A 16,583-nucleotide genomic window follows, 5' to 3' on the forward strand; every position below is an offset into this window, starting at 1 on the left:
CAAGTGTTGAAAGTTTCAAAGCTTTATCTCAAAAGACTTTGTCTAAATAAGAACTGGTACGAAATATTAACCAAGATTTCTAAGTCAAAACGGGCCATAATTCAGCCAAAATCCTTGATGGAGTTATGTACTCTTGCCTATGACTGGACATAGTAATGGTAAACAGGTGTTGAAAGTTTCAAAGCTTTATCTCAAAAGACTTTGTCTAAATATGAACTGGTACGAAAAACTTAACCAAGATTTCTAAGTCAAAAGGGGCCATAACTCAGCCAAAATCCCTGATGGAGTTATGTACTCTTGCCTATAACTGGCCATGGTGATGGAAAACAAGTGTTAAAAGTTTCAAAGCTTTATCTTAAAAGACTTTAACAAAATATGAACTGGTACGAAAAACTTAACCAGGATTTCTAAGTCAAAAGGGGTCATAATTCAGCCAAAATCCTTGATGGAGTTATGTGCTCTTGCCTATAACTGGCCATGATGATGGTAAACAAGTGTTGAAAGTTTCAAAGCTTTATCTCAAAAGACTTTGTCAAAATGTGGACTGGTACGAAAAACTTAACCAAGGTGTGACGCTGATGCCGACGCCGACGCCGACACCAACGCCATGGTGAGTAGGATAGTTCTACTTATTCTTCGAATAGTCGAGCTAAAAACAACAATAAAGGCAGTCTGAATGACAGATATATCTTCCACTACTGTTATGGATGGTGAACGGGTTGATGGTAAAAAGCAGAAACACTGGCATTGTTAACCTTTAGCCTGCTAAATTTCTCAAATGAACTTGTCTATCATTCAATTCAAGCCATACTATTCATTATTTGAAGGGGAGTTCACTGAGAATTTACTGACGGAATAGCGCAGCTTGATCTTGGTCTGCACTGGTTATACGAGCAGAATCACTTGCCACCAGCATGCTAAAGGTTAAGTATAATTTAAAGCCCATGTATGACGACATCAATGAATTTGAAAATCCTTGAAGAGGTTTAAAAGATACAGAGTGGATGCAAAATGGAAGGCTCAAACCTTTGATCTTGAGTTGTTACCTTGACCTTGAGCCAACATGGCTGTCTCATGAATTCTACACACCTTCTTGTTGTGGTCTTTTGGGCAAAGTTCCATGAAAATCCTTCAAGGGGTGTAGGAGATATTGAGTTCAAACCTCTGATCTTGAGTTGTAACCTTAGTCTTGAACCAGCATGGTTGACTCATAAGTTCCGCAAATTGTTACAATGAGTTGATTATTTTACCCAAGTTTCATAAAAATGAGATACAGATCCAACACAAATGGAAGGCTCAAAACTTTGACTTCCAGTTGTGACCTTGACCATGAACCCACATGACGGTCTGATGAGTTCTGCAAATCATCTTGATGAAGTGATCATTTGACCCAAGTTTCATGAAAATTCTTCAAGGGGTTTATGTGATACTGAGCAGACAAAACATAGATGGCTTAAAATCTGACCTTGACCTTGAGCCAACATTGCTGACTCATGGGATTTAGGAGATGCTTATGAAGAACCACTGACCTTCCCCATGTCAGACAACTAGCTCCTTCACAATATAGAATCTTATTAATGCTGACACTTACCTTGAGTGTTGTGTTGTCCTTAAATGCCTTCCCACACACATCACATTCCTTGTCCGGGGTCTTGTGAACTTTCTTATGTCGATACAGAGCTTCTTTATTTTTCACAACCACTCCACAAATGTCACAGATACAGGGTATGTCCGACTCCCCCTGGTTCAGATGATCCTTGCGGACGTGACGTAACATATGTTTGCGATAACGATAAGCGTTTTCACAATGAGGGCATTTGTGTTGTGGCGTTAGGTCATGAACAGGGGTATGATTATCCAAATGTGTCTTCCTGTAAAATTTTAATGGACACTGTTGGCACGCATAATTAGGCTCACACTTTTCAAAATGAGCGTCGTAATTTTCTTTTTTCAAAAATGTTCTGCGACACTTTGGACATTTGTGTTCTCCCTTTTTCCCCTGATGCACACTTCTAACATGTGCTGCCAGATTTTCCCTCTTTGCATATGCCGCGTCACAAATACTACATTTGAAAGGCTTTTCACCAGTATGAAAATTAATATGCTCCCTAGCTTGGTACGGTCTTCTGAAAGTTTGATTACATTTGCGGCAGCTGTACTGTGGCTTCCCAGATTCCTGAGAAGATATACTTATATATTCTTTCTCAGCGTCTGTGAACACTGTAACAACTCTACTGCTTTCAGCATCATCATTCTGAGGAATATGTATTACTGAATGTGTTACCATTTCATTTGCTTTTTCAAATTCTTCGTCACATTGATCACATTTGTACATGTCATATTCACTATGCTGACTCCTCATATGCCTGACCACATGATCTGTACGCGAAAAACATTGCATACACACTACACATTTGTATGGTTTAATCCCTAAATGCATATTCATATGCTGTGTAAGACGATATTTTTGTGTATACACCTTCTGGCATACCTCACACTCATGATGACCTGGTTTCCTTGGTGCTCTTTTTCTTGCTTTTTTACGTCTTCCAGAATTCATCATGTCAATTCCAGACACTTTCTTTAGAGCTTCTGCAAAAACATCTTCAGTATATTCATCATTGCTATCATCTTCTCCTTCACTTTTTGTATCTTTATCCCAGTCAGGTTCTGTACCATCAGCCATTTCCTCTTTTGTTTCAATTACTTTAGTATCGGTATCCTCATCCTCATCATCACCATCTACTTCAACTTTAACAACAGTTTCGTCTACTTCTGATCCAGATATTCCTACCTCCGAATCCGTCGCTTTCCTTTTCAGCCCTCTTTTACTATTTCTACTTACAGTTGCAACTTTCATTTTTGACTCCTCTTCCTGAACAGCACCAATGTATTTCTTAGGTCTACCTCTTCCTCTTTTACCCTTGGTTGGTTTAATCTTTGTCATATGTGAACCACCATCTTCATCCTCTTTCTTGACTACTCGCTGCAGCTTCAGACATTCAGCCACCCTGTCATGTAATGTAACTGCACCACTTTCCGTCTCGTCATGGCTGTTTGAATCAGTGACTTGATCCTCATACATTGTATCCATCTTTGGAGACTTCACATCTTCATCATCCACACTGAAAAAACAGAAGAAACAAGAATGTTGAAGCCCATAGGGCAACATGCTGAGTTTCATCAGTCTGGGGTATTACTGTTTTAAGTTATGTTAACCTATTTAAGTTACTTTTTCAAGCATTTTATAACCTGTAATAGTTATAAAATAGAGTTAACTCAGGTATGTTGTTCAAAAAAGTATTTTTGCTGTTCCCACAAAGTGACCTTTAAAGTGAATATAGTAGCAAACTGTGGCTAATCAAATTCACTTCTAGTCTGATCATGACCTGATAAGCATAATGGGATGTTAAGCATTTTATAGCTTTAAAACTTTTGCGTAAAACTTTCTCAGCCTTCCGTAAACATTTTTACTGCATACATGTAGCTAATAAATAAAATCTGTAAAAGTTTAAGGATTCGGGAAATAATTGCATTAGTCTCATTCAAAATGAGGAATTGGCACAGGAGGGCTTTGTGATATTTTATGATAATTGAAATGAAAACATTTTAAGCAATAACTCAAATGGGTTATAAACTGCGATAACTTGAAACCCCAGACTAATTATGCTTAAAAACTTTGTCAAGTTTGGTGAAGATCAACTGAAAACTGTTCGAATTAAAGGGCACACAAGGCTTAATTTGCAGTGTTAAGTGTGACCTTGACCTTTGAGGTTTGTACAAGACACTCAATAAACAAGTTATTGTCCAGACAAGCAAACAAGAGCAGTCCGTAAGACAGCCAAGCTCGTCTATTCGAAATATTGTCCCAGAAGCAGGAAAATATTACCCAAAAAGGTTAATTATCAAAAGAGTTTTAAGTTCAAAAGGGGGAATAATTTGACCAAAATGCATATCAGTTATGGGACTTGCTGCTATTAACTAGTTTTATAACCCTGAAGGCACATGTGAAGTTTCAATTCAATATCTGCATTAGTTTTGGAGATAGAAACTTGGATGTAAAACTTTAACCAGAATTTTCAAAGTCCAAAAGGGAGGCATAATTTGCCCAAAATACATGCCAGAGTTATGGGACTTGATCCAGTGAGGTTGGTAATTGATCTAGAAAAAGAAAAAAATAAGTTTCAAATCTATATGCCTTTTAGTAATAGCTGTATGTACTTGCACGCAAAACTTCAACCAGAATTTGCTAAGTCCAAAAGGGGGCATAATTCGACCAAAATGAAGGTCAGAGTTATGAAACCTGCTGCTATCAACTAGTTTTATAACCCTGAAGACACATGTGAAGTTTCAAATCAATATCTGCATTAGTTTTGGAGATAATAACTTGCATGTAAAACTTTAACCAAAATTTTCTAAGTCTAAAAGGGGGCATAATTTGCTCAAAAAACATGTCAGAGTTATGGGACTTGACTCAGTGAGGTTGGTAATTGATCTAGAAAAAGAGAAAATAAGTTTCAAATCTATAATTATGCCTTTTAGAAATAGCTGTATGTACTTGCACGCAAAACTTTAACCAGAATTTTCCAAGTCCAAAAGGGGGCATAATTTGGCCAAAATGAAAGTCAGAGTAATGGGACCTGCTGCTATCAACTAGTTTTATAGCCCCGAAGACACATGTGAAGTTTCAAATCATTATCTGCATTAGTTTTGGAGACAGTAACTTTAACTTGCATGTAAAACTTTAACCAAAATTTTCTAGGTCCAAAAGGGGGCATAATTTGCTCAAAATACATGTCAGAGTTATGGGACTTGACCCAGAAAGGTTGGTAATTGACCTAGAAAAAGAAAAAATAAGTATCAAAGCTATATGCCCCTTAATTGATGGCTGTATGTACTTACATGCAAAAACTTAACCAAGGGTTTCCCCTACAAGGCTTGTGATTTTCTGGTACATCCAACTTCATTAAAGAATTAGACAGGTCCCAGAAATAATAATTCTTTTCATTTTACTGATGATGTATCCATAAAACAAACCTCTTGATAAAGGCCACAATGCCAGAAGTATGAAGAGATATGGATTAGATTTGATTAAGAAATGGTCCTCACACTAAGAAAGCACATTTATATCAAAGTATCATGCAAAAGATCTTCAAAACAAACCTGTCTGGTATTTCTTCCTCTGTTCCATCAATTTTCTTCCTATCAATTAACCTTATACTCTCAGGTATATCAATAACTTTGTCTTCAGGTCTCTGTTCCAAATTTTCAGCACTTTCTGGTACACCTTTAGACTCAGCTGCCAAATTTTCATTTTTTGCTTTATCCAAACCACTTTTTTCACTACTGTTCTTTTCATCACCTAAACACCCTTCTCTGTTATCATTTGGTTCTACATTATCTTCTTCATTTTTATCTTTACCTACATGTATATCAGTTCCATTCATGTCTTTTTTTGACTTTTCATTACACTCTTGCGAACAAACATTAGTTCCTTCCTGCTCTATGTCAATTATATTTCCCTTAGTTTTTCCTTTAACATTTTTGTGTTGTTTTTCACAATGCTGGTCATTTATTTTACATTCATTCTCAGCCTTTGCTAAATTCTCATCTAAACCTTTAGTTTTTTCATTAACATTACCTCTATTTTCATTACTTTGAATTTCAGACTTTGCTTCATCACTTTCAGGCAAAGTAACACCTTGATTATTAATATCTTTACTCTGATTTTCATTTTTTAGTTTCTCATTCTTATATTCATTATCTCCCACAGCGTCTTTACTTTCTGTTTCAACATCTGTTTCCATGACATCTGCATTAGTTTCACCACTATCCTTACCTATTTCAGCTTCCTCGTCTATGTCACTTTCGACATAATTTTCATCAAAGGCTTTCTGAATTTCCTTTAGTTTTTTCAGCATATTTTCTCTGTTACTCTTTGGCACTGTTCTTGATGCAACCTGTTCTTTGATTACTTTTACAGACCTAACAATATCACCTATACACTTGTCTGTTAGTTCGTTCTCCAGTGCTGTGCTCAGTTTATTGTAGGATATATTCACTAAACTCTCTGCAAACTGAAACAGTTGAAAGCATGTTAGAAAATCAACACAGGCCAGAGAGAATACAATCTTTATATATTACAAGATTTTGTGTTTATCTGATTAAAACAGAACTAATTTTTTGTTTGTTTTGGGTTTAACTCTGTTTTTCAACAGTATTTCATATGTAATGGTGGGCAGTTAATCTAACTACTGTTCCTTGATTCTGTTTAAGTACAAATCTGTTCTCCGCAAGTAACTGCCAACTTCCCTACATGAATCAGACGTGGAAGACAAATGATTTCAGCCATAATGTCTTTTATCAAATCATCACAAAGAACACACACCTAGCCTAGGGCTCTAACTCATGACCCCACAATCCATAGCTCTCCCTATTCAGCTAAGCCATCTCACAAACAAGTAGAGCAACCTTTTTTTACAAACATTATGGTAACTTAACAAATCTTTTCTTAATGAAGTCACATCAAGGAAAACGACTTTTGATCATACACAACAGTTACTGTTCCCGGCAAAGTACAATGTAGCCTATACTACGAAATAATGGATATTTAATGGGGGGACTAATTTGTTTGGAAATTGGTTGATTTCCTCCATTTGTCAAACCACACAATTTTATCTTTGAAAGTTAAACTCTACAAATTCTGAACCCCTTGCAATAGTCATTTTTGTCCAAGCCCTGAAATTTTATACTCTTGAAATAAAACTAGTCCATAATACCATCTTTTTCAAAGATGGCACAAAAATTTGATTCAATCTAAATGTATGCTCATTTCTGCAAATAAAGAATCCAACATACTGTGAATCCAAGAGGCCATGTTTTCATCCATCTGACAGCCAAGTTCAGAACTTTCTGTAGCAAAAAGTCCTTTATCAACAGCTCCTCTATTTCTTCTGGCATCACCTGTGAATAAAGAGTTGTTTTACTATCTGTATAACAAAAGCTCGTAGAACATGAAATGCCGCACCCCCCACCCCACCCCCAACCCATGATGCATTCAGTAATTGCACAAGAAACAGAAATTATTTAGTCATTGTATACAAAAGTTCTACTGTTCTGAGTAAATGTTACCTTCTGGGTCACTGTGACCTTTGACCTACTGACCTCAACATCATCAGGGGTCATCTGCTGGTCATGAATAACCTACCTATCAACTTTCACAATCCTACGCCCAAGCATTCTCAAGTTATCATCCAGAAACAGCTGAACTGTGCTAGGTCACTGTGACCTTGACCTCTGGTCTCAAAATCAATAGGGTCATCTGCTGGTCATGACCAACCTCAATTTTCATGATCCTAGGCCCAAGCATTCTTAAGTAATTGTCTGGAAACCATTTAACTGTTCCATGTCTTGACCTTGACCTTTGACCTACTGACCTCAAAATCAATAGGGGTCATCTGCAGATCATAATCAGCTTCCCAATCAACTTTCACGATCCTAGGCTAAAGCATTCTCAAGACAATCAAGAAACAGTTTCCCTGCTCCACCCTACTGACCTCAAGATCAACAGAGGTCATCTGCTGGTCATGATAAACCTCCCTCTTAACTTTCGATCCTAGGCCCAAGCATTTTTGAGTTATCATTCGGAAATCATTTAACTGTTCCAGGTCTTGACCTTTTACCATCAGGCCTAAAAATCAATAGGGGTCATCTGCTGGTCTTGACTAACCTCCCTATCAACTTTCATGATCCTAGGCCCGAGCATTCTTGAGTTATCACCCGGAAACGATTTACCTGTTCCGGGTCATAGTAACCTTGACCTTTGACATACTGATCTCAAAATCAATAGTGGTCATCTGCTGGTTATGACCAACCTCCCTATGAACTTTCTTGATCCTAGGCCCAAACATTCTTGAGTTATCATCCGGAAACGGATTGGTCTACATATCGACCAACTGACCGACAACCTTCCGGCATCTGCCAAACAATATACCCTCCTTCTTTGAAGTGGGGCATAAAAACGCAATCAAGTTAACTACATTCTCCAAGATCAAAGTACTGTTACAATAATCCATTAAAACTATAAAATGAGATGCCCTGAAAAAATTCATAACAATCAAAGCTGTGTGGTCACAAAGCTTACCTCAAGAAATTCATGATGATCAATGATGTGCTCATAAAAGTTTGTCTCTACAGCTGCCCAAACCACCTTCAATAATTCATCCATCTTCCCAGTACTACTGGTTCCCTGAAACCAGAGCAAACAGCATATTTAATATCATATCTTACTGGGGTACCAGCATACATTAATTTGTTTCTGCACTTAGTCTATAACACTGTTTCAGATTTGTAACTGTAGCTATACCAGCCAGTTAACCTAAACAGTGTTCCTGGCTTCTATTCCGGTACTGACCTGTTGTTTTTTTTCTCAAGCTTCAGACAATTGCCCACTTTAGTCATTGTTCTAGATAATAGTTTTCATGGAATACAATTATTCTCAGTAGCCCAGTGGTGGAGCGTCCACTTTGAGTGCGGGAGGTCGTGGGTTTGATCCCTGGCCGCATCATACCAAAGACGTAAAAAAATGGTACTAGTTGCTTCCTCACTTAGCGCTCAGCATTAAGAGGAGAGTGCTAGGACTGGTCAGCCCATTGTCAGTATAATGTGACTTGGTGGGGTATCATGCCACGTGTCTTTGGCGTAATATTCCAGTGAGGCAGCACTATAAAGTTGGGCATTGTGCTCACTGCTACATGAAGACATTGTTGTTTATATGACTGAAAAATTGATGAAAAAGACGTTAAAACCGAACACGCAATTATTATCCTCAACATGGGATAGAACTAAAGACATGCTGTCACATCATGATTCAAATTGTTTTGCTCTATCTGCTTAAGTAAACCTTGCTGGCTTAATAGAATGTACATTTATATCTGTCTTTCGAAATAAACTCTACATTAAGATTGTTCAAGTTCTTAAAGCAGCTATATTGAACATATTTTTTATGACTGACGAATGGCTCTCACATCAGTGAGGTTCACACAAATCACAGGACCTTTTCTCCCAATTTTGGGGAAGAAGCCCTAGCCTGTTAATTTTTGGAAATTCAAACATCATTTTTGTTGGAAATTGATCAAATTCAAGCAAGATTTTGTTTGAAACTGGGATTTTTTTGGAATTATCCCCTAAAACTGGGAAATTAAAGCACGTTTTTGGATCGGCAAGCCTGTTATAGGAGAAAAAGCCCTGAACCAGTTTATTAAGTCCGATCTTTCAAGAATCAACAGTTTTCATCTATCCAGCAACAAAATCACACCATTGTTTGATCATCTGCAATGGGGCTGATATCCCTGTCTATACCTTAATTGCTTCTGATACCAAAACTGAACAGCATGACTACGCTTTTAGGAATTTTTCTACCTGTTTTATTAACTTAAATGACTGCTACTGGAGATGGAAAGTTCTTAAAAGGTTTTCTTTCTATTTCAAGTATAAAGATAACCTTCACTAAACTTTTAATAAAACTGAAATAACTGATGCATTCAGTAAATACATAAGAAACATAGATTATTTAGTCACTGTACACAGAAGTTCTACTGTTCTGGGTCAATGTGACCTCGACTTTTTACCTACTGACCTCAAAAATCAATAGGGGTCGTCTGCTGGTCATGATCGACCTCCATATTAAGTTTCGAGATCCTAGGCCCAAATGTCCGAGTCACTGTGACTTGACCTACTGACCTCAAGGTCAATAGGGCCCATCTGCTGATCATGATCAACTTCCCTATCAAGTTTCGTGATCCTAGGCTCAAGCTTTCTCAAGTTATCGTTGTATGGAAACAGTTTAACCCTTCCCGGTTACTGTGACCTTGACCTTTGATCTACTGACCTCAGAATCAACAGCGGTCATCTGCTGGATTTGACAAACCTCCCTATCAATTTTCATGATCCTAATCTTAAGCCTTCTCAAGCTTTTCTTTTGAAACAGATTACCTGTTCTGGGTCACTGTAACCTAGACCTTTGACCTACTGGCCTCAAAATTGATAGGGTTCATTTGCTGGTTATGAACAACCTTTCTATTAACTTTCATGATCCTAGGCCCAAGCGTTCTTCAGTTATCATCTGGAAAACATTTAACTGTTCCGGGTCACCATGACCTTGACCTTTGACCTAATAACCTCAAAATCAATAGAGGTCATCTCCTGCTTATAACCAACCTCCCTGTCAACCTTCATTATCCTAGACCCAAGCATTCTCAAGTTTTAATCCAGAAACCATTTAACTGTTTCGAGTCACTGTGACCTTGATCTTTGACCTACTGAATTCAAAATCTATAGGGGTCTTCTGCTCGTAATGACCAACCTGGAGATGGAAAGTTCTTAAAAGGTCTTAGGCCCAAGCATTCTTGAGTTATCATCTGGAAACTGTTCAATTGTTCCAGGTCACTGTGACCTTGACCTTTGACATATAGACCTCAAAATCAATAGGGATCATCTGCCGGTTATGACCAACCTCCACATTAACTTTCTTGATCCTAGGCCTAAATGTTCTTGAGTTATGATCCGGAAATGGATTGGTCTTTGAAGAGGGCATAATAAAGAACAAACATTTTGCTAAAAGATCGAAGGATCAGACTTACAACCCCCCATAGTTTCGTAAAGCTTCAGCATTTGGGTTAAACTACATTATGTCTAAAGAATGCCAAAATGCCGAACCAGAATAATTATGTAGTCAACTGGAAATTGCCAAATGAGCCGTGCCATGTCTGGTCAGGATCCATGCTGTTCACTTAACAGTTTCTCTAATGGCAGTAGACTTTGAAAGCGAACAGCATGGATCTTGACCAGACTGCACGGATGCACAGGCTGGTCTGGATCCATGTTGGTTGCAAAGCCACTATGTTGATTTTCTCATGGCACGGCTCAAATGTCATTACAGCTCCACTTCCTTAACCCTCACCCTGATAAATTTCTAAAATGGACTGGTCCATCATTCAATTCGGGCGTACCACATTTACTGACTGAATTGCAAACAGTGCAGACCATGATCTGCCTGCACACATGTGCAAGCTGGTCTTGGTCTGCACTGGTCACAAAGGCAGAATCACTTGCAGCCAGCAGGCTAAAGGTTAACAACTAATTAAACAATTAATGTTTCACCTTTGAAGCCTCTCCATTTAAAGTCTTTTTCATATCCAAGTACACCTTCAGACAATTTTCTTTTGCTATACCCTGTTCTAGGTATTTTTCTCCGAGGTCTAATAGCTCTTCAATGGCAAGATAATCGGCAAGTTTCATAATTGCCGTAAAGTTGACATCATTCATGTATATGACACCACTATACAGGAAGTCAATCACAGCTTCAAGATGTCTGGCATCCTCCGCTGTCAATCCAACCAACTCGAACGATGACCTATAACAACAAATATAATTGTACAGTATAATAATAATAGGAAAGTTTTATAATGTTACCGGTCTACTAAGCTGACTTTCACATCCAAATTTTGTGCTCAGGTGAGCTCATAAACCGAGGAGTCAAAATAAATTAGTCAAGATTATATCTTTAATACTTCCATGACTCTATTATTCAAATACTTTTGAGATATCTATATGTCTGACAAAATACATCTGATGCTTTAACTGTTAAGTGTTGGTTAACAAAAAAAAAAAAAAAAAAAAAGTTCTGAAATAACCTGTGAAACATGTCCTTCTTTCTCTGTGCTTGTTGAAACAAGAGTTTAAAGAACTGGCTTCCGATTGACAACACACACTTATGAGCAGAAACAGCATTACTATGGGACGTGAGCGTAACGTCCTTGTACACATCTTCATTCCGGAGTCGATCATATCTCTGCGCCAGCTGGACTGGAGATAGTTCCATTGTTATATCAGAAAACTTCATTGAAATCCTGTTCTTCTAAAATACCTGCAATGTTAATTTACGTTAATTATTTTAAGGTAATATTCTGCATAATACAGTGTCAAAGTGGTACATAAAGTGTCTGGTACATAAAGTGACTACATAAGGAGTCGCACCCATAAATAACGGTACTGCAGTAGACTAAATTGTTTAAACCAAAGAGCTATAAAAATAAATAGATTGGCAACTTGAAAGGCATATAGAGCAAATCTCGCCAACCTCCCGTGACAAAAAAACGAGATCTGGTTTACCGGAAGTGGCGCTTTCTCCACGCGCCATTTTGTATGCGAAAGCAATTATTCATCGGTAAAATAATTATCACCGTATGACCACGCTTCTTTCGATGGCAAAAAAAACGTGTACTTCGTGTCTTAAGACCATTTCAAATTAAACTAATATTGTTTTAGAAGCTACCATGTATTTTAAATGTAGTTTTAAAGGTACAAATTGTAACGCCATTCTCGCCGATGTTTGTTTTTAGTAAGATAACGCCGAATCACGCTCTGACACGAGCTCACGCGAGATTACAGCCAGTTGCCATTCTGTGTAATTTATACTTCTTTGTTTAAACCTGCTTACATCGTATATTTTACGTATGAGAAAATGCTACATTCTATAGTCCAAATAATTGTACTCGAGAGTTGAATATCGTTATATTATTTTGACTTGTCGATATCCGCCTCCGAGTACAAACCAGAAAAGGTAAAGAATGTGGTAGCACTGTCCTCTTCTTTCCGTAAGTAACACCCAATGGAATCCGTTGGGCGGGAATTATGTTATAATAATGCAACGGATAAAAAAAAAGAAATACATACATAGAAAGCCTGTAATTTTTCCTTTTCAATGATGTATATATTACCGAGATTTTTTGAGAAAAATTCAAACTATGGCAGTTAAAAAATTGCCAAGGTTTAACACGAGTGTACTACATATTGGAAAATGGCCGATCACCGGTAAACACATTACTACACGAAGCGTTTTCATTGGTCACGCCTCCGACCGCCATTACATGAAGACGATTGAAACGTTAGAGGTTTAAATTTTTTACAACAGAAATTCTTGATAAATATGTCCTGTTCTTATGTTTTTTATTTACTATTTATGATTTAAAACAACAGGTAAGCAGTTAGGGCTAAAGAAAAATCGTGACTACTGATAAATCGTAATTTCAATTGACCACAGTTTCCACCACAGTTTTGATTGTTTCTGGTTGAGACCTCTAGGTAGACAACGTAAAATATCAAAATGTAAAATCGGTCTGCCCGAGGTCTCATTATTTAGACTACTACATTCTACTGATTAGGGCCCTTTCAGACGTTACAATGCAGATTGAAAATGAAATGTAAAATAATAAAAAAATGAATGTTGAAGGTAAAACTAGCACGTACATGTCTAATATTTTAGACTAGCTCTAAAATTAATTTGAACGTCAAATTATTTTGACACATCACCAGGTAGCGCCACTTACCACTATTATGTGGTGTTCAATGAAAATCTACTGATTGAATAGTAAACAGTGACTGATCTTGCTCTAAACTGGTCGCAAAGGCAAAATAACAATCCACCAGCAGGCTAAGGCTATCAGTAAAATAAATTAATTAGGTCAGCAAGCACGATGGTTTGCGGCTTGAAAACATTCCATACATAGACAGATCAACTAATGACCACATCAGGGGTTTAGAGGAGAAGATATATGTCTGAAAATTAAGTACAATCCTTAATAGGGCACAATAAAAAGCCTTACTAACCACACTTTTACCAAACCGGAAACAACAAAATGTCCGACATTTTGAGAGCAAATGGCGGAGATTTTTGTAAGGGACACAACTCTTGCAGACAAGTCTCAAAAGATAATAGGTAAGGGTAGATTTCTCTGAAGCACAGCAGCCTCAGAGCCACGAATTTGCCAACAACAAAAAGAAGCTGTAATGGAAAAATATTTCAGACGGGTTGCTTCAAACATCCAACAAGTACATATTAAATCATGCTAAATATTGATGGAGGGGAAGGAAATAGTGAAGTACGAAAACAGTAGGGCACAGGTCTAAAGATATTTAAAGCACAGGTGGCAGTAACGTACCTCGGGTACAGTATGGGTCCATGAGCCATATGCACTTAATTTATTACAATGATAATGTTTTCTTAGGGGGAAAAAATGACAAAAAGCCATTTTGGAAAAAAAAAACTGTATGGCTCATTGTCACAGCTGCATTTTTTTTTTTTCAAAATGGCTTTTTGTCATTTTTTTCTTAAGAAAACATTATAATTGTAATAAACTTAAGTGCATATGGCTCATGGTATCCGAGGTACGTTAATGCCATCTGTGATTTAAAGGCGTTCAGAAAAGTGCATCTAAATCTAAATTCTAAATTTGGTAAGAATTCATTTAGGTATGCTGCCCCTGTGCTGTGGAACTCACTACCGGAAAGCTACAGAACTTGTTCAAACTTTAATCAATTTAAATCTCTTATGTCTTGTTGGAATGGTCAAAACTGTAGATGTATTGCCTGTAACTCCTCATCAAACTAAATTATTTTTTTCCTTTTCTAATTCAATCACAGCACAGGTGCGTATACCTAAATAATATTAAGTGTTGCCCTGTACCTTAGTATGTTTTATTTTTAGTTTGCTTCTCCTTTTGCTTGTTTTCATTTGCATATGATTTGTGTTTATTACTCTGAGCTTAGTGTTTGCTTTTGTAATAGTTTTGCATATCATTTTGTGCTTATTATTATTGTATTGTGCTTGCTTTTGTGATAGTTAGTGCAACTTTGCAGTCAGCAACTACACTTATTTTATGCATGGTAACTTATTGCATGTCCTCGTAATATCCTTTTCTGTTTTTATATGTGTCGCATTGTTTTATATGATCACTGATTGTTTAACCACGTTCCTTAATATTATATTCAATGTGTTTGCTCTCTGTGAGAAAGTTGCTGATCAGTTCCTTTCAAATCTGATTTGAGGGGATAATTGATTTTTTAAAAACCATTTTTCTTTTCTGTCGCACTTTTGTGCTGGTTTTGCTAATTCAGTTTTTTTATTTACATGAAGTTCTTATAGAAGTTTTTAGGCCTATGGTCAGGATCAGCAGCTTTTCCACAGCTTTAGATGTGCTTAATTTGTGTGCTTTTTAGATATATAACATTTTCTTTTACAGCTATTTACATTCTTGTTGACTTCATATATATTTGTTAATGGTCGGTTAAAAAGCTCATCAGAGCTTATGTTTCATATGTTTGTGTCTTGCCGACTTGAAATAAAACTTATTGTATTGTATTGTATTGTATCACAGGCGCTTAATTTCAAGAAGCTCTATCAATAAATATATGCATTACGTACCATATCCCAATAACCTAATATACTATGAAATAGTACAGAGATCTACGATCTCCTCAAGAGATCTAACCTGCACATTATAATTCGTTGGTAGAGCTTAAAACACCTAAAATGTAAAGGTAAGTTTAATTTACCGTCACTTGGTGAAACAATTAACATATAAGCTCTGTAGAGCTTTTCTGCGACCCTATATTAAGAACAGTTAAAACCAATTATACCTCACCCCCAGCAATTTGCTGGTACCCATTTACAGCTGGGTCGACTGAGGCAATCGTGATAAAGTGCCTTAAATTGCCCAAGGACACATCGCAATGGGAGTAGCCAGGATTCGAACCAGTGGTCATCACCTTCTTAGGAAAGCGTCTTAAAGTAGTCTTCTCGACCAATGCGTCCGGTGATCTAACATAGATCTAGCGGTTTTGTTAGAAATATATGCAGATATCCGATGTACATTAGTATGGTTGTTACTATCTTAAAATACCTGCATAGTCTAGAAAATTCGCAACATTTGTTATTAAGAAATGCATATCAAGTTTCACAAGATCTGCATATAGCCGGTCTACATTAATGGTTTCATGTCAAGTGCTGATTATACTTACTTAAATATGTTGACTTTGACATTAAGTCACTTAAACAATATTCTGTGGAAGAATTTTCTAAAATCTTGCTCAGCAGTTAATCAAAACGTTTGTTATTAATGTTAATGAATGAACACATATAAAAATGGTGCCTGGTAAACTGGAAACGTTATTAGAATCAATGCTCATTGTTTACATATTGAAACTGGCAGGTATAATAACATTAAAAGAGAGGATAGATTTTGTTCTACATGTAAATTTAAAATTATTGAGAACTTATTACATTGTTCAATCAATGCCAATCTTAGAATTCACTTATTAAAATCAGCACAGAGGCTAAACAATCATATTGTTATGACGACCAGAACCTATTTATGTGGATTTTATCCCAAGAAAATGCGTGTCAGACTAGTTGATTCAGGCTACTGCTTCTTTTTAACTAGACAGGTTTAATATCAGAAGAAATTGACTGATATTTTTTACTAAGACTTTATATTCTACCGGTATAAATGTTGTGTGATGCACATGTATTTTAAATGTGAGTGTTAATTCTATTAATATTGTGTTTATATTGTGCATTGACGAACATGTACTATTTGTTTAATTGTATCTATATAATCAGAATTAATCGTATGTTTCACTTTTATGTTTTATGTTTACATTGTACATTTGTCATTTTTATACAAGAGATGGTCCGTAATTGGAAAACGTACGTGGGCAGCTAAAACTCTTGGAAAAAAATGCAA

General features: G+C 36.7%; 1 protein-coding gene across 1 annotated transcript in view; it reads right to left on the reverse strand.

The window, feature by feature from the left end:
• LOC123540079 (uncharacterized) overlaps positions 1–13,741 on the reverse strand; it is a 35,871-nt gene extending 22,130 nt beyond the window's left edge. Inside the window, exons 1-7 of the mRNA XM_053526170.1 lie at positions 13,669–13,741; positions 11,694–11,926; positions 11,161–11,413; positions 8,144–8,248; positions 6,859–6,963; positions 5,164–6,077; positions 1,592–3,125 (exon numbers count right to left, since the gene is read on the reverse strand). Of these exons, the coding sequence (XP_053382145.1) occupies positions 1,592–3,125; positions 5,164–6,077; positions 6,859–6,963; positions 8,144–8,248; positions 11,161–11,413; positions 11,694–11,902 (3,120 nt within the window). The 5' untranslated portion in view covers positions 11,903–11,926; positions 13,669–13,741. The remainder of the gene's footprint in view (positions 1–1,591; positions 3,126–5,163; positions 6,078–6,858; positions 6,964–8,143; positions 8,249–11,160; positions 11,414–11,693; positions 11,927–13,668) is intronic.
• Positions 13,742–16,583: the final 2,842 nt, after the last annotated feature.

The sequence above is a fragment of the Mercenaria mercenaria genome, chromosome 16 (genome assembly GCF_021730395.1).
Source record: "Mercenaria mercenaria strain notata chromosome 16, MADL_Memer_1, whole genome shotgun sequence".
NCBI lineage: Eukaryota > Metazoa > Mollusca > Bivalvia > Venerida > Veneridae > Mercenaria > Mercenaria mercenaria.